At 38.6% G+C, this 24,158-nt stretch overlaps 1 protein-coding gene across 1 annotated transcript; it reads left to right on the top strand.

The window, feature by feature from the left end:
* Positions 1 to 441: 441 nt before the first annotated feature.
* Positions 442 to 23,183, top strand: LOC133518103 (tyrosine-protein phosphatase non-receptor type 23). Its single transcript, XM_061851685.1, has 21 exons — positions 442 to 634; positions 714 to 916; positions 1,162 to 1,484; positions 2,078 to 2,251; positions 2,857 to 3,143; positions 3,481 to 3,671; positions 5,704 to 5,848; positions 6,162 to 6,393; positions 8,139 to 8,338; positions 10,233 to 10,365; positions 10,601 to 10,780; positions 11,358 to 11,501; positions 11,797 to 11,883; positions 12,387 to 14,075; positions 14,398 to 14,852; positions 16,067 to 16,198; positions 16,375 to 16,503; positions 17,058 to 17,236; positions 17,357 to 17,541; positions 19,631 to 19,753; positions 20,096 to 23,183. The coding sequence occupies exons 1-21, from the start codon at positions 548 to 550 to the stop codon at positions 20,320 to 20,322; spliced, it is 5,505 nt and encodes a 1,834-aa protein (XP_061707669.1). The 5' UTR covers positions 442 to 547; the 3' UTR covers positions 20,323 to 23,183.
* Positions 23,184 to 24,158: the final 975 nt, after the last annotated feature.

Here is a 24,158-nt window from a genome sequence, read left to right as displayed (position 1 = left end):
GGCGATTTTGAATGAATGAAATGAATGGAAGGGAGATAGTGAAGTTCGTTGCTAGGTTGCTAGAAAATAGCAATAGGACTACAATAAATTATACAATCTTAAAATGTGTGATATAGTTTGTCAAAGGGCTATCTCATTTCAAACATAGACAGGGAGTCATACTATATTTGTCTTACACTAGTATTAGCATCCAAAAGAAAAGGATGAGTATAGTTTTTTTGTTCTTATTTACTGACAAATTGGTTTGACCAACTATATATAACTTCTTTCTAAATATGAGTTACGAAAAACTGGTTTATTGAACTATAACACTATGCCAAAATATTAATATACAGTACCACAGATAATTAATATATTGAAAGACGATTGAAAGAAAAAATCTTGTGACCGGGCTGGGGCTGACCCAATCAACTCAATCATTCAAGCCATTCATTCAGTTCAGTCCTAAATCAATCAAACAAAAAAATGACAGCTCTAAACTAATTTGTGATGAAATTGTTTTCAAAGTGATTTTCATGTAATCAGCCAGATAACAATCCTGTAAACAATGGAGGCGGTGCCCAAGTTGCCGTTGTTGAGTTTCGAGCTTAAAGTGAGTCCGGAGACCACACACTTTGGGCCAAAACTTAAGCAGGTCAGTGTGAAGTGTAATTGTAGTGATAAGTGCTTTCTAGATACATTTCTTTGTTTTCACGGATGATTGATCGTTTCAGTACATTGCGGACGCATACAGGGAAGACCCTGAGAGCTATAGCAATGAGATGCATCAGCTGGAAAGCCTGCGGTCGTCCGCCGTGAGGCCTTCTATTGACGCAGCAGGTCTGGGCGCGCTATACAGATATTTCTGCCAACTCAGAGCCATCCAGAGCAGGTTTCCGATGGCTAAAGGACAACCAGCAGCTTGTACATTTGCCTGGTAAATTCAGTTTTGATCTAGATACGTTTATTAAGTTGTTTACAAGGACAATGACTCACTGATTTTTCTAGACGATTTTATGTGAATTGTAGGCAAGAACAACACGTTGTTATGTGTGTTAACATTGTATATCTAGCCTTATTAAGAAAACAAGATCCCAAACACAGTTATACAAACAGAAATAAACAGAGCAACTAAACAAATATTTGCTGTTGTTTTAAAATGCCTACCTTTTTGTCCTACAGGAAAGACCTTTATGCAAACATGAGCAGTCCCCTAGCAGATATTCGTTTTGAAATGGCCTGTATCTTACACAACATTGGGGCTCTGCACACCCAGCTTGGGGCTTCAGAGCCTCGCACATCTCCAGAAAGTCTAAAAGCAGCATGTACTCACTTCCAAAATGCGGCATGGGCTTTCCAACTGGTGAAGGAACAGTATCCACAGCCAACAGGGATAGATGTGTCACCGGAAATGATGACATTGCTGCAAGAGATCTGCTTTGCTCAAGCGCAAGAGTGCATACTTGAAAAGAGTATTCAGGACACTAGGAAACCTAGTGTTATAGGTAAGATCTTGGTAGCTCTGTATTCTTTGACTTTTGTAATTGTGGGGTTACAGATATGCTTTCACTTACTCCTGTCTGATGTTAGTCTTTGTATGCAACACCAAAATTATAATTTGGGAAGTACTGATTCATTAATTCACCTGTTTTTATTTTTGTTCTAAATAACGACTGATAAAATGCAGATAAAGCGAAAGAGTTGTGTCTTGATAGTTGTATTTGATTTCTATAAAATGGTTGAATATGAAATCCAAACTCACTATTTAACATTTACACCTTGAGGCTTGAATGACACAAGTATTTTTTTATTTTTTTATACTTGTATCTTGTTCTAACAATCTAAATAAAAACTGTGGTAACTATATATGGGATGTATTCAGAGTTGCTGTGTTTCAGCTTTGAGTAGCAGTGAGAGATATGAGATTTATTCAAAGTAGTGATGATATCCCATTGGATACATAATTTAATAATTCATGAATAAGAATTGCTTCCATATAAATGTAAAGTAAATTTTTAATAGACTCTATAAACATTAATTCTATGTATATGTATGTAATACATTACACCAACAACTTAGAAATTTGTAAATGTATCAGGTGCTGTGGCAACCCAGGTGATGTTTTTCTACCGCAACTGCCTGAACCACCTCGGAGCATCAACTGGCTCTGAAAATGTCCATGAAATAATTGGTGGCAAGCTCTACAACTTCTGGCATCGGTTCCTGTCGTTCAAATCATCTTATATTGGCTGTATTGTGTGCTTATATCAAGGTAAGTATAAATATACATTTCACATTTGTAAAATGCACCAACATCAGTTAGTCATAACTTCTGTTTCCATTTCTCTAAAATGATAGATAAGATCTGAGTTCTCTGTGTATATAAAGATAAGTCTTATTATAGTCAATTTTGGCATTAGAAAGAAAGTAAGCGATTTTTTATTGATAAACTGTATTAAAAATAAGTGACAAATTATAAATCATTTACGATAATTTACATTCTTTTGCTTTCATAAGTAATAGTTACTGATTTATAAAAAGCGTTTTTTAATAAAAAGACATTTCAAGATTTTTACCTAATGCTAAAAAACGAACTATAGTTTAATAAATATTTCATTAAATATGCATGTAAATAATGAACTTCTGTAAATAATAAACTTTTCTGTATACATTATTTACTTACTAATTAACATCCATTAGTTTGATCAGATGACATAGCAGTGATAACAATAATTGTTATTACACACAATAAAAGAAAATAGTACCACACGCAGATAAGAAGTAAACGCAGACAACCATCAATCTTAAAGCAATAAGCTTAATTTTTAAGTTATTATATTTAAGTTATTATAAAATTGTCACTTTCTCCATCTCAAGGAATGAATGCTGAAGAACAACAGAAGATGGGCGAACGCGTAGCCTTCTACCAGCTCGCCGTGGACAAGCTAACCGAAGCCCAGAAGCTCGCCAAATACGTAGAACCCGTCCAGGTCACGAAGGAAGCCCTCACATTCACCAACGACGTGGTGGAGGGCAAGAGGAAAGCGGCAAAGAATGAGAATGAGTTTATATACCACGAGGAAGTGCCAGACAAGGATTTGCTTATGGATATGAAGCCGGTGTGCTTAGTTAAGGCTTTGCCGGTCAATTTGAATGATCCTGAGGTATGTAGCATTAGAAAGAATTCGATAAAAATATTAAAGCCTTTTTTGCTTTGAATAAATTGGTGAAAGTGATTTTTTTTTTCAAATGAAATGTTACAGTAAAGAAGGTTGCCTTTTAATTTTTTTTGTGCAAAAATATGACAGTCTTTTGCGTCATTTGATAATGATTGGTACCTACATTATTGAAATATCATCAAGATGGACCAAGTTTTATTACCTCAGTAGGTGTCATATTTGATGGCTTTGATTGGGTTTGTTATGTGTGTTTGGGTTTGTGTATATAAAGAAGAAAAGTTGATTGGGTGTGATTAAAGTTGTTTATTTGTGTTTAACACAGGTGTCAGGTCCAGATATATTCTCGCGCCTGATCCCAATGGGCGCTCACGAGGCTTCCTCTGTCTACTCAGAAGAAAAGGCCAAGTTGCTACGTCAAGTGGTCGGCCAAGTTGAAGCCAAGAACACTGAGCTTACTGAGTTCATGTCATCACTGCAGCTTGATCAGTTGGAGGTGCTGGATTCCGATCAAAAGTGAGTAGATAGCCTTTTAACCTCAAATATTCAGACTATAATAGGTGAGTATTGATTGGCCACAAGGCATCCTTTGTCTAAAGATAAAGCCAAGTTGCTCCGCCGAGTAACCACTTGCCCCACTTGGCCAAGTGGAAGCCAAGAACATTGAGCTTACATTGTTCATGTCCTCATTTCAGCTTGATCAGTTAGAATTGCTGGATTCAGATCAAAAGTAAGTAGAAATTGTCTTTTAATCCTGTATTGTTTAAATATTCCGACTGGGTGGGCACTGGCAAGCACAAGGCATTATGGTCTGAAAAAAAAACCCCAAGTTGCTTTGCAAAGTGGTCGGTGAAGTGCAAGAACACAGGGCTTGATCAGATAGAAGTGTTGTATTCTGATCAAAAGTGAGTAGAAAGTTTGGACAGTGCTCATGAGCTAGGTATATGTCGTGTGATTTTAATCTTTGCCTCTGTGGGCAGGTCAGTGAACAAGGCACTGTATAGATGCCTTCCTGCTAATGTTATGTCTAAAGAAAGAGTCAACAGTCAAACAACGATAACTTAAAAATGTCGATACTTGGAATATACTCTCCACGATATAATAAGGGGGCTTGATAATAGAAAGACTTTTTCAGATTAAAAACTATGTAAGACATATTTCTAAAATGGATTGTCAATACGGCTTTCTAGTGATATTTGCTTATATACGATTGTGTGTGCGATTTTTTCCTTATGCATATTAACACATCTATTTATTTAGGTACCTACTGTAAAAAGTGGGATTTTTGTTAAAGTACCAAACACTTGAATATGTTTGTTTTGTAAAACATAACAATAATTATAAGCTGTAAATTCTTAATATGTTTTCTATATCTTTATTTTGCGTCTTTATCCTAACTATGTCAAACATTTTGTGATCTGAGGTTCATAATGATAAAAACGAAACTAGCCAGCAAATAGCAAATATTTTCCTCATATAATTTGATTATCACATCTACAAATTACTTAGTCAAATGAGTAAGTTTCCTCGCAATCTCTCTTGTAAGGTTTCAGTCTCACGGCGCAATATATTGGATCAGTGAATCACACGTAAACGGCGGGTTTTTTGTTTGGATGCCGATAGCAAATGATAATGATATTGCTAACTTATCTGAGAGTATATACTTTGAGGTCATTAGCCTATTTTCTCTCTTAGACTGACAACATTATGATATAGCAATCGTAAATCGACAAAACTTGAATGCTATCATCAGGTATACAACGTGTTTCATCATCCACTGAAAGTGGGGTGGGTGTGTCCTATACAACGTGTGTTGTATACTGTGTACAGGTAATACTGAGCAACTTTTACTATGAGACCCACCCCGAAATCGCGATAAAAAAATTGACTCCACAAGATATCAACATCAGCCAGCCAAAATGTATGAGAGAGTATTCTTTTTTCGCGATTTCGGAGCTGGCCCAATAGTAAAAGGTGCTTAGTATGACCTATACAACGTGGACCCACCCCACTTTCAGTGGCTGGTGTAACACGTATATTTATGACGATTTATTTTTTTGATGATATTACAATAGATCTTAAAAGCACTTGCACGCAACATAATACTCAGCTCACGAAAGTAAAATTATAGAAATAATCAATGAATACGCATTCGACATGGTCACGTCACAAAGAGGTTCCTACATTGACCGAACTGTTTCTATCTCTATCACAGGCGCGTAATTTTATTGCTGTCCCGCCTATGATGCCGGCTGTCAATGACACAGTGTGCGAGCGGGAAAGCAATATAATTAATGCGCATACGATGGAGATAGGAACACGCGGGTTAATGTACGAAACTCGTTAATTAAGTGTTTATTACTATTTTACAAATAATACTAATAATAAAATAATAATTCAGCCTATATACGTCCCACTGCTGGGCACAGGCCTCTCATGTGCGAGAGGGCTCGGCCTATAGTCCCCACGCTAGCCCAATGCGGATTGGGGAATTCACATACACCTTTGAATTTTTTCGCTCTCAACTCAAGATTATGTATTCCAACAGGATACCTCAAGAGATAGTGGACAGATGTGCAGCCATGAACGCCAAGACCGAGGTCATACAAACGTTGGTTGATTCCATGAACAATCTCGCTGAGATCATCAGCGACGTCGAGAACTCGCTCGCAGAAATCAAGACTCTCATCCAGGTATATATTTAGGCAAATAAAAAAAAAAACCGGCCAAAGGCATGTTGGGTCGTAAGCAGTGTAGTGTTCTCTAATCTTAATAATAATAGGGGACTTTTTATAGACACTTAGGGAGATAACAAGCAAAGAGGAGATCTTCGCGGCTTTAATGCCCTATCTGCCACACTAGTTTATTCACATATATGTAGAAGAGACATATCTATTTTTGTAATGCTATTAGAAAATAGTAGGTAATTTTGACGCATAGGCTTATTTGCTATTATTGACACTGATTGTAATTCCATTAGTCCTCAAATATTTCTTTGAATTCCAGGAAGAAACAATGAAAGAAAAAGAATTCCAAAAAGTCATGGGACCACGCCCACCCTCCATAGTACAAACCGAACTATCAAGAGAGTTCCACAAATACCAGGAGGCCCATGCGAGAACTAACGAGTCTAACCAAGTGCTGCATAAAGCTATGACGCTGCATATAGCTAATCTGAGGCAGTTGGCGGTGCCATTAGATGTGCTGCAGAGTAGGATTCCTACTATCGACAATATTGGTAAGTATATAGAGTTCCACAAATATAAAGAGAGCCACGCGGGAACCAACGAGTCCAACCAAGTGCTGCATATAGCTAATCTGAGGCAGTTGGCGGTGCCATTAGATGTACTACAGAGTAGGATTCCTACTATAGAAAATATTGGTAAGTGTATAGAGTTCCACAAATATAAAGAGGCCCACGCGAGAACCAACGAGTCCAACCAAGTGCTGCATAAAGCTATGACGCTGCATATAGCTAATCTGAGGCAGTTGGCGGTGCCATTAGATGTACTGCAGTAGGGCTAAGATGGTCGGCTCTTTATCATTTGTCACCATGCCTGTCATGTTCTAACAAGTATGTAAGTGCGAAAGTGACGGGCATAGTGACAAGTGATAAAAATGGAACCATGCTGCCACTGCAGAGTAGGATTCCTACTATCGACAATATTGGTAAGTTACTTTGACAGTGTTATTGCCGTTTTTTTACAAATAAGATTCACTATTACAAATAAGATTTTACACAGTTCTTATTTATATAAATAAAATTAAACAGACCACGAACAAGAGTGCATCACCCTCGTTTCGTGTAGGAAATTGTTGATAAATGTGTTTTCTTTGTGCATTAATAACATGTATAACATAATAACATGGGTTCTCCGTGAAACGAGTATAGAACCTGTAACTTGAAGAATAAATGTGTTTCCTTTGTGCTATGACATAGGGTCCTCCATGAAGCGAGTATTTAGGGTTCTGGAAGTTCATCAAGATTCTGATGATGCTAATGTCCATGATCAATGATGACCGCTTCCTAGCAAGCGCCTAGTCTGCACGTAAACTTCTAATGTCATAAAAACACTTCAAATAAACTTAAATCGATCGAGATATGAACCGTGATTACCTTTTGTATTGTTTTTGAGCTCCCGATATTTCGACGCAATTACATGCATCTTGTTCACGGGTAACTTTTCAGTAGACTTAAATCGACAAATTTAAGTCTAGTGAAACTAACCGTGAGTCATTCAAAACTGTCATTTCATGTAAATACTTAAAAGTAAACAAGGGAGTAACGGACGCATTTTGTACGTTAAGATTTATTGCAGAAAGGATTCTGCAATAAAGATTAGACAAATAAAAAATTAAACCATGTGTTTAGCCGTGCCCTCCACGCGCTGCTGCTGGTACCGCCCGAGTATCGCGCGGCTGCGTTCAGAGGGTCATTCCGCTACGCCGCCACTAAGTGTTGGCATGATATCCCCCCACCTGTGCGCGAGGCTAAGAGTATCGAACAGTTCAAATCTAGGCTTAAAAAGTTGTATATGAATGATCAAAAGGAATTCCAGGATATACACGTTACCAGCCCGGTGAGGGATGCGTTCATAAAGTTAACTTTTAGGTAATTACTAACTCCATGATACACAATACATGTTATTTATTATTCTGTTCCAGTGCATAGGGCAGTGCATACTCCGTAAAAACTCTTGTTACCTACTAAATGTTCTCATTTTTTTATGTCAATTGCACAATTCGCTAAATTATACCGATACCTCTTCAATTAGCTGACCAAGGGCGGGTTTAAATCCAGCAAGCTGTGCTCGCACCTTTTTCATTACTTACACAATCAAATTGTTGCACATTGTTGAGATAAATACTTATACCTACACTTTGTACCTAAGATGGACTACTTACCTACCTAATACATATTTGTACCTATGCACTGCTGTAAAAAGTAATGAAATAAACGTATTTGTATTTGTTTATTGACAGAGGGCCTAGACCGCGAAGCTATGGCCGAAATGCGTCGCGTGGTCGGCAAAGCGCGCCACATGCAGGCCCAGCGCGACCAGCTGGTGAGCGCGCTGCGCGCCGCCGTGGCCGCCGACGACGTCACGGCGGCGCTGCTGGCGCGCGCCGCCGAGCCCAGGGACCAGCTGTTCGGGCAGGAGCTCGCCAAGCATGACGCTCAGGTATATTTTCTCAAACTTGTAATGAAATGTTGACATGACTTACTTCAAATTAGGTCCGGAAATACTACATATCAGGTGTGATGAGTGAAGATGATATGTAAAGGAATTTCATACAGCCTTACACACCTAGGCCTGTAAGGCAACCTTCTTTTGTCTTTAAACGTCAAATTATGGCACGTCTTGGCATTCAACCGTAAAAAACCTATAAGCAAAATTCTGCCAGTATGCTTTTTTTTTCTTTTTTTTGTCTTTTTTTTTTGTGTTTGTTAAATATTATTTCGGGGATTCAAAGGGGAACAAAAATTTCATTCGATGGCGCCGAGTTCGCTAAGGCATAGAATAAATTAAAAGTGGAATAAGTTTATGGCAAAAAAATCATTTTTGGTGCAAGCTTTTATCGCTGACTGTTCTTTTTTCCACAGGCAACTAATCATCGAGACAATTCTAAAAACCCCAAACACAATTAGGTTGCGTTGTTTTATCACAGAGTTCCTATGTCCACCTCCTGTCTCCATCATTAGGTCAGCTCGATGGTACCATAATATTGCATTGTCACCCGACTTACATATGTATGCAAATTTTCAGCTTCATCGGAAACCGGGAAGTGGGTCAAATTTAACTTGCAAGATTTGTCCCATACATACTAACAGGGCAAGTTAAATAAAAGCTTGTAAAAAACTGCGAATTGATCGAACTATGAATCGTAACTGTTGAATTTCCAATATGACTTGGAACTCCGGTAGCCGTCTAAATGTAACGTTCTTACGGTAGATGTCGTTAGGGTCCCCTAGACCCATATGGTGGGAAAATTTGCTGGCTATGGATGAGGTCTTGGTCGCTCAGATGGCAGAGCGCTGGAGTATCGATCCAGATGCCGTGAGTTCAAGTCATGATGCAGTATTTTTATTTGTCTCCCAAGGCAATAATTTTTCCACTTTTAAATGTATTCTAAGCTTAATTGCATCGTTCGCAGACATTTCTGCTTGTTAAAAGTTGAGCTTATAAGCACTTCTGCATAAAGAGGCATACTTCTAAGACAATCGAGTGATGTAAAACATTGAAAAAGGCAAATAGGCCACATCCGACGGTCAGTCTTTATTTAGCATTGAGCAAGCGAGGAACCTTTCAGTATGTAGGTAGGTATACTCTTCAAACGATCAATGATCTGTCAAACAAATTGTCAGAAATAATAAATTAATAACATCACGCCACTTTAGCACAGAGTTACCTTCACGAACCCTAGGAAAATTAGCATTCACAACAACGGAACCCGGAAAACGAAGCAGAACTTTAACTGCGAAAACAGATCCTTACAAATTGTCTTGTAGATCTTTCTCTGTCTCTCTAATTACGCCTTCATTGGAGTAAAAGAGAAAGATGAGTTTCCGCAGTAGCCCCTCAAAAAAAGTGACCTTAGGACAAAACTCGCAAAATTGGACACAAGGACAAATAAAGTTATAGAGGCAGATGAAGTTACCAATACACCTTATAAAACTAAATCCATGCCGCGACTGTCTGTCTGTATATTCGCGATAAATTCAAAAACTACTGAACGGATTTTCATACGGTTTTCACCTCATATCAATAGATTGATTCTTGAGGAAGGTTTAGGTGTTTAATTTGCTAACCCGTGTGAAACCGGGGCGGGTCCGTAGTTCACAATATTCGCATCCCAGATTCTAAACCAACATTAAAATAACCAATAGTAAAATTTTCTTTATCCGATTTCTACGCTAATATAATTAGCGATTAGGTTTAATTCTACGCGAAAATTGTACGCCCTAGCAGGCAACTGTTGAAACTTATAATGTAAAAAAGACCACCTTTGTATGTACCGTTATACAATAAAAAAATATTCTATTCTACATTCTCTTGACGTTTTGATTTGTTTCAGGTGAAAATAATAGAAACTAACCTCGCGGCCCAAGAGAATATCATCAATCGACTAACTTCTCTATACGCTTCGTACGGAGAGTCAAGACGTATGCTATCGGACTTGCTGAGGAAGCGAGAGAGCATCATCAACGGTATTTATATCTCCTTTTAATGTATGTATGGTGCCACGTTATGAATACTTGTGGAATATAAAAATTAAGCTTTCCTTTTCTTCATGAGACACAGTAACACTAATGACCTGACTGAAAATTAGACAAACTGGTGGAAAACGAGTTTAATAATTATGTATGTGTATAATTGAATTGATAAAGTTAAAAATTACAAATTATCTTACCTTCTTGGAATAATATAGTATATCTTCCCCAGCCCTCATAACCTCCTACGACACGTACGGAGAGCTCCTCGGCAAGTGTCAGAAGGGTCTGGAGTTCTACAAGAAGTTGAGCCACAACGTCAACCAACTGCTCACGAGGCTGCGAGGAACATGCCAAGTTCAAGAGGAGGAGAGAGAATCACTGCTTGCGAAGAACAGTAAGGGTAGTAAAGGTGAGTTTAGTATTTACGCGGTTGTCTTGCAAGTGTCAGGGCCTGGAGTTCTACAAGAAGTTGAGCCACAATGTCAACCAACTGCTCACGAGGCTGCGAGGAACATGCCAAGTTCAAGAGGAGGAGAGAGAATCACTACTTGCGAAGAACAGTAAGGGTAGTAAAGGTGAGTTTATTATTTACGCGGTTGTCTTGCAAGTGCCTGGCCTGGAGTTCTGCAAGAAGTTGAGCCACAACGTTAACTAGCTCCTCACGAGGGTGCGAGGAACATGCCAAGTACATTAAACATGCATTAGGAAGATGAGAGAGAAACGCTTACTACACTAACTGCTATTTCAACATAGTACTTCCAGACCGATTTTCCACTATGGATGAATTTCATTGGGACGGGCTATATTGTACAAGTTCCACTAATCAAACTTATATGAACCGGGGTTTTGGACCCACGACCTCCAGTTTGGAAGTCCCTAACAGTAAAGGTAGGTAGGTATTCTTTTATATTGCAGATTCGTCCATATATTATCCCTAATACGCGTTTGAGCTACATGAATTTTTAACACCGAAATGTTTGTTTCAGCGGCGACCCCGGTACCGTCTTCACCGGCAAGAATGGACAGAGCTGACAGCGTTGAGCCTCGAAGCGAGGGTTCCGGTCTCAAACTGAAGGATTATTTGCCTTATATGAAGAAGAGACAACTGCCCAAGACTCCTCAAGGAACAGGTCAGTTCATATTGCAAGATCATGATTATGATGTTCAGGTGGCTATAGAATAGAGTAGAATATAGAACCATCTTCACTTGCAACTGAAGTATTATTTCGGGCCTCCAAAGTCAGAGTCATTCAAAGTCGGATCTAAGTCAGTCAAAACGTAAGATCATGATGATTTAAGAGAAAAAACTCTTCAGCGAAGAATTATTTCGCTCTTTGCTTCTCGACACCTGCCTCACGGATAGCAAGAAACCTGAGTTGCTGCCCAGTAAAGTTTATTACCAGTGTGTAATTTCTACTTTTATAGGTCAACCAGATACGTTACCACCAGAAGCATACTACCCGGAGTCGATATACCCGACATCCGTGAGACCAGCTCCTGTTGGATCAGAAGGTATGTAATACACTGACTGCTATTTCAACATAGTACTTCCAGACCGATTTTCCACTATGGATGAATTTCATTGGTGATGAATTTCGGGTTAACCTTTTCGATGCTAACGACGGATATATCCGAACGGCAAGTCCAACGCCAAAGGCGGATTTATCCGTCACAGACCACATAGCAACATAGACCTACGTGCACATGCATAAAGTTCAATTTTAGTTATGATACTCCGGTGACGTGGCGTCCGAATGACGGCTTTTGTGTTTGAAACGGCGTCGAAAAGGTTAAAAAGCTTTATCTTACTCCAGGGTTCAAGCTGTATGTGTGTTGAATTTTGATCAAAATTCGTTTAGAACTTTTTGCGGGAGTAAGAATATATACAGTCTGCCCCATAATTTTCTTAATTTTTATCATGCAACCCAAAAATTTTAATTCATTATATTAGCAGCAGGCTTTAAATACTGTATGACTTGATGTTAGACTATTGGAGTACAATTGTCTTTTTGCAGCAACCGACCCAACCCAAATGCAACTGCCAGACGGTGTGGTCATGCCTCAAATGATGCCGAATCAGTACGCCCGCTACGGCACACCCTACACCCAAGAACCCGAACCATACTCCACACCCTCAAATTACTCCTACCCTACCAAAGGCTACGAAAAACCCGAGGAAAACCCTTATTATTCAGCCTACACCCCTCCTCAATTCTCCCACCAAATGACTAACCCACAAACATATGCTAACCCTTACTATTCTGGCTCTCAAGACAGCGGGACTATAATAACCGATTCACAAAGTAACTCTTACACTATGCACAGCCAAGCCAATGCTAACATGCCTACTAATAGCCAAAGCGTGCCAAGTAGTGTACCAAGCAATAGCCAAACTAACGCACCATACATTTACGATATGTACGGGCAAAATCAAATAGCACCAATCCCTGAAAATCCATCAATGAATTATTCTGGACAAGATTTGAGCGCTAACTTCTCACAAATGCAAGTATCAGCGCCTAAAGATTACCAACCGCCGAATTTCGGTAACGATTATTCTCAAACATATTATAGCGTGAACTACCCTCAAGCAGCGACGCCCAATATGGCGACATATAGTAACGCTGAACAGAATAACTCAAACACTAATTCCACGCAAAGTACTGATTTTAATACTCTAAATTATCCATACAGCGATGTGCCATATGCTCCTAATTCTGCGTCAACGTACGCACCCAATTCTGCCGTTTCAACATACGCACCCAATTCTGCTGTTTCAACGTACGCACCCAATCCGGGTTCCACGTTCGCACCCAATTCTACGGCTACTTCGTACGCACCTGCCTCCGTTGCTTCGTATGCTCCTAGCCCTGCGACTTCTACGTACGCTCCTAATTCTGCTGCTTCCAATTACGCACCAAATTCTACGGGCTCTACTTACGCCCCTAACTCTGCTCCTAACGTTTCTGCATACAGTTCAGAGCAATATAACTTCACAACAGGCTACGACGCATCATCACAAAGCTACCCAGTATACACGAACGCCGACACCACATCTTATTCCACCACCACAGTCACAAATATCCCTGTATCCATCGAGTCTACATACAATCCTCCCGAACCAAACCCAGTACTATCCCAAATAGACGCTTTCGACCAACCAATCAAGTCCCATGTCACCGGCGAAGCGTTGAACTATCCTAACTACCAAACTTACGAGCCTAGCTACACCCCAACCCCTAACCCAGAGACAACACCCACTTCAAACTTCTACCAAGACCCAGCGAACGTGAACTACGCACATACCTACCAAAACCATCCGGGTTATAACTTCAATCCAGGCACAGGAGGTTACGACTACAACTACGGCTCGCAGAATTCTTATGCCAGCTACGTGCAACCGAATATAGAACCTCAGTCAAACCCTAAAGATCCAAATTGGAACGCGCAAGGGGTCTACACGAGCGCTGGGGCGTGTGAAACTGTTCAATCCCCTTCAGAGACGCCTCAAACGCCGCAGCAAAGCGATAATCAGACTTATTACAATACGCCGTACGGATATATTACTAATACTAATCAGTCACAAAAGGTGGTGTCGAATCCTGAAGTAACGACCACGAATTATGGTGCCAATGTGAATCAGTCGACTTATATGCAGTCTGGGGAACAGTACAACACTAATGTCACCTTTAGTAATAACAAAGGTAAGTAAATCATGCAATGTAATAGTCATTTAACCCTTTGACCACCGAAGACGTCACTTGACGTGCTCGGTTACAGTAATATGAATCTTCGTGTATTCCGTGCAGTCGTGGCGTTCGAAGGGTTAAATAATTGGCACTATTGGTTACGGGTTACTTACTTACTTACTTATACTTCTTCTTTAGGCTCTGTATAATCTATATCAACTGTTATATTTAAATAAGCAAATAGCTGAAACCAAAAACAATGTATTTATCAGTTTCTTTATGAAATAAATCACTTAAATCAAAAATATCTTTTATTTTAACATCCATTTTATTTCAGTAACGACACCCAAGGAAGAAAAAGAGCAGCCAACTTTTGAGGTAAAACCAGAGCCGATCCAAAGTCCACCAGAACAAGAAATTCAGGAACCTACACCAATAAAAGAAGAACCTGAAACGGCCCCTGAGCCCTCCGTTTTCGACTTATTATCAGACATAGATTTCTCAGTTGAACAAAAACCACTAATGCCTCAAATAAAAGTACCACAAATATCAGAAAGCGCAATCAAAAAGCCTTTACCAGCGCCTAAAGTTGAACCAACCCCCAAGCCAGTGCCAAAGGAAGAAGTGATACAACGGCCAGCCAAAAGAGACCTGTTTTCGGATCCTAGTTTGCTGAATAGTTTTACGCAGGAGGTGAAGAATTTGCAGACCTTGGTCGACTCGTTGACGAATAAAGCGCCAGGTGGATTGACGCTTTTGGACTCTAAATGGAAGTCGTTCCAGGATATACAAGTGAGTGTCTTGCTATCAATATTTTCATATAGTCTGTGGGGGAAGAGAAGAGTTGTGGAATGTGAACCAATACATTTTACTCGTATGACTTTTTTCCGCACATACCCTAGTTAAGAGGGAAGAATAGTTTTGCGATCCTAGTGAAAAAAAGTATTTTATAAAGTTTCATTTTGGGGAGAAAACGTTTTCCACTAACTAAATCTTAGCGATTCATTTTGATTTTGATCGCTTCAGCATATTATATTCTAGGTTGATAGGTTTAGCTTTTTCTATTTCCTTTTTTTTTGCAACTTTTGAAGAAAAGTAAAACCTATAAACGTAGTTATTCGTTGTGTCAAGATACTAAAAAATCATGGAGAATGGAAAATATTTAGAAGTGGAAAAACGTTCTCTCTCTTTTTGTCTCTTTCCCTCTTAAGTAAGTTTGTTTTGGAAAATTGCAAAAAAATCTGCTGAAAAGCACCTTTTATGTAGTAAACATTAAGATAAGAATATAGATTTCATATTTTGTTACCTTTAGTAAATTTTCAACTAAACAAGAGACGCTTAGCTCGAGGAATTCCGTACATTATTCCTATCGCCAGCCCGCTCGCACAATAATATTGGCTCATTGACATCCGGCATCATGAGCGGGACAGCAATATAATTGGGAATATTACGCGAGACTCTGCGTAGAGGGCGCCACTACCACAATCTGAGGCTCTACAGTGAAACAAGAAACTCGAAATTTCGTTATCTAACCTCCATCATTCTTGCATATTCGAGCGATTAAGAGGCAGATAACTAAGTTTAGATTTTCGAGTATAATTTATATTTCTGTGATAACCGATGATGAGGCTTTCTCAAATGCAGCCTACAATCGGTATTGGATATGGTCACATCACTATAGCGCGGCAAGGACTGACAGATGAGCATCGCGGCAATGGCGGCGCCGTAGTGGAGTTTCCCAAGTTATGTCTGTTTTTATTGTATTAAATCCTTTATTTGATGATGACTGGTGTATTTAGTTTAACATCTGTGAAAATTTATTAAAAAATAAACACAGTACGTATAAGTTCCTCTATGGTTTACTATAGGTGCTAGTGCTGCACTCTGGCGGCAGAACATTTTTTTTTCACAGACGGGTCAATGTACGATATTCCTCGTGACAAGCGTCTCTTTATAGCAGCAGTGTGTCCAATCATCTAAACTTAATATTGTACGTTTGTGTACAGAGTAAAGAAAACATGACGCGATCGAAGAACATCGCGAAGCAACACAAGAGTGGCAATATTGCGCCCTACGACGACTCGCGACTGACGCTCAGGAGTGACGCGAACGCGTACATCAACGCTTCTTATTATAAGGTAAGGTACTTACATACAGGTGGAACTTTTTAACGGCACTGAGGGCAGCTAATGAAAATAGCCTTCCACTTTTCTAGTGCATTAACCTAGTCTAGGTTAGACCTACCTACACTAGCAAATGTTTTTCATACATTTAATATTCTGTATCTTATTTTTCTACATTTTTCGGTTATTAGCAACTGGCTCCCTGGTGCATTCCCCTGGTGATATCCGCGATGCCAGAAGAGAGGAATTACAGTGTTTTCTGGAAGGCGGTGTTGGAAAACAAAATCACTTCCGTCGTTTGCTTGCTGAGCGAAATTGAGGTCAGTAAATACATTTTCTGAAAGATTAAAAAAATTGTTGTTGTTATTGTTAAACCCACTAAACCCATATTATATATTCCATTATTATTAAACCCAATAAACCCAGTTATATTCCATTCCATAGCGAATTGCGAGCCATTGAACTAATTTTGTGATTATAAATTATTTTAAAACTGCATTTACTTTTAATACGATAAAGATTTATAAATACACGACAAAACTGGCTTGAAAAACTGCCTATGTCTAAAGCATAATTTTGAACCAGAAAAAATATCATATCATATCATTTGTCATTTAAATATACAATTCACAATAAACTAAGTATAATATAGAATAAAATAAAAATTGACATGTCAATTTGCATAGAGATGGAATGTTCATATTTTTATTCATAAGTAAAAAAAAACAGGTCTTATTGTACTCCTTAATAAACTCATTTACGGAGTAATAGGCCTTTTACCTTTTATGCTTTAGTTTGTGTTCAAAAGGCGAAAGTTAAGGTATAGTGGTTCTAAATACCTTTAAATAAGTCAAATAATGATGTTTCTGTACAGATGCAAGGCAAATTCTACTGGCCAACGGCGAAGGGCCAGTCCTTAGACCTCCCCGGAGTTAAGGTGGTGCTCGATGACGTCACATGCACTGTACATTGGACTGAACGGAAACTTACAGTGGCTCACGGGACTACTGTGCATAAAGTGAATCATTATCAGATCAGCGTATTCCCTGCCAAGTAAGTTGCACTTAATAAAGCCAAAAACACTTATTAAAATTATATATTCCTAATTTACAATACTTCCGTCAAGTAACGGACTTGCTTTTACAAATATAATAGGCAATTTTCACTTCACAGAATCGTCTGCTCCCCTCTAATCCTCCTCGTGGACAAGATCCTATCGGAAACCTTCGAGAACCGTCTCAGTAATCAACTCAGTGGCGCCTGGCTTCAATGCGGTACGGGCGGCGGGCGGAGCGCGTTACTGGCGCTGATTATAGCGCTCGTGTGCCAAGTGCGAGCGGGACAGCCGCAGCTGTGCGGTGAGTTGGATATGTACTGTAACCGGAATGTATAATAATAATAATAAATTCTTTTATTTCAGATACATGCGATCCATAATTACACAATCATTAATATTATAGCAATTTTGATAAAATTAGCTAGACAAAATATAAATTAATAAGAACAAATATACATTAAAATTACAATACTTACTTAATTACTTGTACACATAAAATTAAAAATTAAAACGAATAACATTGATACAATTGACAATTGATAAAAACTAATAAATCAGTTAGACGCCCTGTGCAGCTTATTACCGTCTGAAGGAGGCTATTCGGGCTGCCGCGCAGGCGCCTCACCAAGGACGCAACGCGCTTGCGGATTATGGCATGAAAGCCGTCCGTACGTCTCTCGCAAAACATCCCCGATGCACTGCAATGGCGCGGCAGCCCCAACAGCATCCTAAAGCTATTATTATATTGGACGCGTAGGGCGCTGAGAGCCCGTAGTGTGTAGTTAATCCATAGGCTGCAAGTGTAAAACGATTGACAATACGCCTTAAAAAGGGTAACCTTAGCTTCTTTAGTACACCTTGCGAACCTACGAATCAACATATTGCTCCTTACTGCGAGCGCCCTACGCTCCCTCTCCACATCTTTGTCGTCACTCAGACTCTCCGTGACCCAGTGTCCAAGGTATTTAAACTCTTTTTCCTACTCCTCTACTGTTATCTGTCATTTATGCATTCATTAACACGAATATAAGAACATACATAAAAGATTTCAAGAAAAGTCTATATTGTCTATTCCTCATAAAAGCTCTTGTGCTTTTATACGCTATAACGTTACTGCGATTAATGGCTACCAACCTAACAAAACCAAAACGAATACAGTTTTAAACTAAGTGCATTGATGCCAACTTACAAAAGATTCATTTGGTTGCATAGTAAAAATAATTACTTCATAAGTCAGAAACACGCATGTGACACCCGTAATATAGCAACACCCATAGACTACGAAGACCGCTTAGCGTTGCTTGTTAGTCTCCGTAGGCTACGGTGGCCAAAATTGAGAAAAAAATGTCCAAAAAATTAATTTAGCAAGTAGCAAGTACCAGGGCCTCATGAGTTACGAGGAGGTGTCGCCGACCGGCCGGCCGCGGCCCGGGGCGGGCCGGGCGCGTAACAAGGTATGCTCGCGCGTCTTGGCTATATACTTTTGCTGTAATTTGTTTACCTAAATTAAGATTTATTTTTGTTGACTCGTAGGAAAAATATTGTATGCAACGTTGTATAAGTAGGTCAAAAAATTCTCGTGGCGTATTCCTTTACAATGTTCGCCTACGCCTTCGGCTCCGGCTCACATTGTAACCCACGCCACTCGCCTTTTTTGACCCTTCTTATACAACTGTTGCATAAAATACTATAACGATACTAAGAGGTGTGTTGTCCAGTTTAGCCGGCGGCACGCGTGGATAACGTTTGGTACCCGCCTTAAAAACCAACATCACGCTCTTAGACGTGTTGTACTTAAGCCCGTGTGCCTTGGCATACACTACACACACTTGGCATACACTACACACACTTGGCATACACTACACACACTTGGCATAATAAGAGTCTTTTCTCATCCTCCTCGTCCACAAGCTCCTATCAGAAACCTTCGAGAACCGTCTCAGTAATCAACTCAGTGGCGCCTGGCTTCAATACGGTACGGGCGGCGGGCGGAGCGCGTTACTGGCGCTGATTATAGCGCTCGTGTGCCAAGTGCGAGCGGGATAGTCGTAGCTGTGCGGTGAGTACATGTGTAGATCCTATTAAAAACCTTCGAGAACCGTCTCAGTAATCAGCTCAGTGGCGCCTGGCTTCAATACGGTACGGGCGGCGGGCGGAGCGCGTTACTGGCGCTATATATAGCGCTTGTGAGGGGGCGTTCATATATATTGAATGTGACCAAATTTATGAACGCCCGCCTGTCGTGTAACTGATCGTGTACCTAATCGTGTCGAATGCTGATGAGCACCGTATTCCATCACTTCGACATTTAACGACAAGTTCTAAGTTAAGGGCTAGCTATCTCTTAATCGCAAACAACAGATTTCATTTATTAATTTTTTTTTTCTTAGAAACTCTGGACTCAGCGTGTGCGAACCTCTACAAGCACCGAACCGATGTGTTGGAGGACACCAAGTTCCTCGCCGACGCGTACAGGACGGCGCTGTTCTACGTGCAAGGGGTCCTTTGTTCTGGTGAGCAGAATTAAAATCGTTATTAAGTTTAGAACTAAGGAGACTTTTGCGAATTGGAAATATTATAATCAAGTGTCAAAAGATGGCAGTAAATTTACTGTGGCTACAAAGTTTACTTTGACAATCCACCTCTGTTTCAAATTCTCTTTGCCTGTATCGAAACTCTTCAATGACTGATATTAGTAAACCTATCGAGATAGGACTCATATTATTCGTTTTGACGAATAAATTTTTGTCGGGAAGTACAGTCGTCAGTAAATGTATTTTAAAACTTAATATTTTAGCGGAAACTTTTTTAACATTAATAATTTGACATTTTTAACTATACCATTCCTTCCTCAGGTACCACATCATTCAACGGCGAAGCCATCTCCGTCCCGAGCGGGGCGTCCGTGTTGCCCCCCGTCACGCCGGGCCCCGCCCCCGCCCCCGCCCCCGCCGGCTCCCAGAGAACCAAGTTCTCCCGAGAATCCTTCGAGGAGATGAAACAGTCGCCCGGCCTTAAGAGCGGAGACATGAAGGACCCGCTCAACTTTCTCGATCCACTGTGGAGCTTGAAGAAAAAATAAATCGATTTTAGACTTTGTTGTGTTATAGTAAGGTTCGTTTTAGCTGAAACATCCCCAACGAAACGGCGGACGATCTACATAGGCTAATGTCGATAAATTAATATTGGTGGGTTTTTGAAGCAGAGAAAAACCTCAACAAAAAACAGAACAATCAATAGATCCTATTTTGCCGCTAATAAGTTAAATTATTTGAAATCATTTCGCGTTTTATAGTAAATGAGATATCCCTCAATTTTCGACCCATAAATGAAGAAATATAGACTGTGTTCGAATTTCGACTCTACTGCGGTACGGTAAGGTTGCTTTTTGAATGTGATAAATTAGTGGATATAGTGATAGGTATATTTACATTTTCTTTTAAATTATTAAATCGTAGCCTTAGTTTACTTATTCGATTATAATTTTTGCATATTGATAGAACTACCTTACTTAGTAGCAAATATGACATTGATTGAGTAAGATGTGTATAATCTAAGACAATTTCGTGCTTCGAATTTAACAGGTAAACGAGATAGATGGCGCTGTACAGCTCCAAACATTTTGCGGAAACTCTGTCAAAAGTTGACGTTTGACAATTCAGTGACCGCAAAACATGTTTTGGATGTCAAACTAAGGGGCACGTTTTTTTCTTAGACTTTACCTCTCTAATACAGTCAATTATCTTTGCTTAATAGTTACTTTCACTAATGTACGTTGTTATAGGTAATGCATAAGAAGAGGCGAATGGAAATAAAGATGAACAATGTGAAAATCAGATTACAAAAAAATACTTTCCCATACAAAATATCAACATCAGACCAGCTAAAATGTATGAAACAGCCAATTTACGATTTCTGGGTTGGTCCCATAGTAAAAATTGCTCAGTATGACCTATATTTTCACCCCGTAAATTAATGCAGGTGACTAAAAACATATATATACTTTTTGGTTTTCACTCTTACGATACGGATACAACCCATGAGGCAAATCTACTGTACTGTACCTATTGTAAAAAGTCGGTGTACATTTTTATATTTGTCCCATTTTCCTCAGTTACTATTACCCTGGCAAATAGATGTTCAGAAATATATTTCAAAGCAATTAAATTATACACTTATATTATCATCAACATTATTTAAATGATTAGCGGTTTCTAGAATTTCTAGACCAATATTAAACAAGAAACTAAAGTATTTTATAATTTAAGTATGCAATGGTAAGTTGAGTGTAATTGTTTGTATCCAAATCAATTATGTAAGGCTCTGGTTTAAAATTAATTTCCAAAACATGTTTAAAGCAATTTATGTAATTAAAGGTTTCATTGTTTAATGGTACCTTTTAAATGTTTCGTCACACCTAAAACCTGAAGAAAGAAGACAAACAAATTCAAAAATCCAAAAAGATATCGAAGGAGGTGCATTTAAAAACCACGCATTTGTTTTGATTTTTAATATACTAAGCTAAGGTGACGTAGGACTATCACCGGGGCAAGGCAAACACTTGTATGGAATCATCATTCTGTTTGTCTTGCCCCGAGCAAAATAAACTATGTTCGTCCTACGAAAAGATAATTGAAATAGAGGTATAGTCAAAGAAAACTTTGTTGCCACAATAAATTTACTGCTATATTTCGAAAAATTATTAAAACTTTTAGAACGCCATTTGACTTTGATCCTTATTCTTTCACTGATATGTGTTAAAATTAAATGTCAAAAAGTGGGGCCATCTAATAGATCAAAGGAAGAAAAGTAGGACATCGTTTCGAGCAATGGCGCCATAACCTTTAGGTTGTGTCCGTTAAGATGGCGCCAATTTTAGACACATATCAGTGAAATAATAAGGATCAAAGTCAAATGGCGTTCTAAAAGTTTTAATCACGTGTCGAGAGATGGCAGTAATTTTACGTGGCTACAAAGTTTTCTTTGACAATACACCTTTGACATTCTCTTTGGTCTTTTCCCACCTTACCTTACTCAAAAGAAAATAGGGGCCACTTAGAATTATGATCATTACAGGGAAACTAATTTCATGTTCATTGAAATTTGTGAAAAATGTTTATTGAAGGCTGATAGAAATAATAAAAATTAAATAAGTAGTCAATTACTTATTTAATTTTATCAGCCTTAATAATAACTAAAGCATTGTTTTAGTTATTCAAAAATACAGAATATTTAGTGAAAAATACAGGCTGTGTAAAATGTAAAAAAGGTGGGGAATTTGCTATCGTTTCCGGCCACCAAAAAATCTAGGCCCACGGATTTTAAAAATTAATATTGAAAAGTAATAAAGATTTACATTACATATAACAATAAAAATATAGGCCTTACCACTTCCATTTTTTTTTATTAAAGTTGAAACAGGTAAGTTCTTAAGGACTTACCAAAATTAATTTTAAAAAGACGAAAAAATCTGTGGGTACAATATTTTTGGAGGTCTGGGTTAACGATCTAACCTATCTGACATTTAAATTTGGCAAAAAGGCACCAATCATCCTGTTTTCACGTTGTGCTTTTCACGTAACGTTAAAAATCTTCGTGACCCCTATTTTCTTTGAGCAGTATATTTTTAGTTACAAGTAATTACAAGTCGGTTGCTAATTAACGATACCTATGTTATTAAAAGAAGCTTTATTGTAAGGCTTATAATTTATGAATGATTCAGCTTAGTTTAGTGACTTATATTTAATAGATTATATATTATGATCATTGATCAATGTAGATAATATCTCTGAACAATAAAAAAGTTATAAAGTTAAATGTACAATTCTGGTGAAATAATGGACTTATCGAAATTTTTACCATAATATTACTAGTTTACAATGTACCTATTGTTCATACATATGTAATGTTTTAATAGTTCATTCAATTAAATGTATGACTGAATATTGTTGTTTCATTGAAAGATGGCGCTGTGTAAAAGCTCTCTTTATTCTTCAAAAACTGACGAGAAAGCTGCATTTTATCCACAAGAGAAGCAAAGTAATCTGATGCAAATTTTGATTTGTTATCTCATGTTGCCTGGTAGAACTAAGTTTTACGTCATGATTTTGAATGATCAATATTTAATAACGTTCGTTTGGAGTTGATTAGTGATGTTTGTTTAACCTTCGTGCCTTGAAGCCCTCGCAACGCTCACGATTTCATTTTTCAAACCACTCGCTACGCTCGTATTTAAATCAGGGGGAGGAAACTAGAGCGTTCGGGTTTTCTCGGCTCCGTTCGGCTCGGCATTACTTCGAGCAATTTTTAGAGTTCCGTAGCCAAATGGCAAAAAACGGAACCCTTATAGATTCGTCATGTCCGTCTGTCTGTCCGATTATGTCACAGCCACTTTTTTCCGAAACTATAAGAGCTATACTGTTCAAACTTGGTAAGTAGATGTGTTCTATGAACCGCATTAAGATTTTTACCCAAAAATAGAAAAAAAAAACAATACATTTTGGGGGTTACCCATACCTAGAACTGAAACTCAAAAAATCTTTTTTCATCAAACCTATCATTTTTTTCTAAACTGAATAGTTTGCAGTTTGCGCGAGAGACACTTCCAAAGTGGTAAAATGTGTGTCCCCCCCCCGTAACTTCTGAAATAACAGAATGAAAAATCAAAAAAAAAAATGATATACATTACCATGCAAACTTCCATCGAAAATTGGTTTGAACGAGATCTAGTAAGTAGTTATTTTTTAAAACGTCACAAAATTTAAAAAAAAATTTTTTTCGTCAAACCTATACGTGTGGGGTATCTAGGGATAGGTCTTCAAAAATGATATTTAAGTTTCTAACATCATTTTTTTCTAAACTGAATAGTTTGCGCGAGAGACACTCCCAAAGTGAAAAAATGTGTCCCCCCCCCTGTAA

Source organism: Cydia pomonella, chromosome 5 (assembly GCF_033807575.1).
Source record: "Cydia pomonella isolate Wapato2018A chromosome 5, ilCydPomo1, whole genome shotgun sequence".
NCBI lineage: Eukaryota > Metazoa > Arthropoda > Insecta > Lepidoptera > Tortricidae > Cydia > Cydia pomonella.
This window is presented reverse-complemented; position numbering and strand designations above follow the sequence as displayed.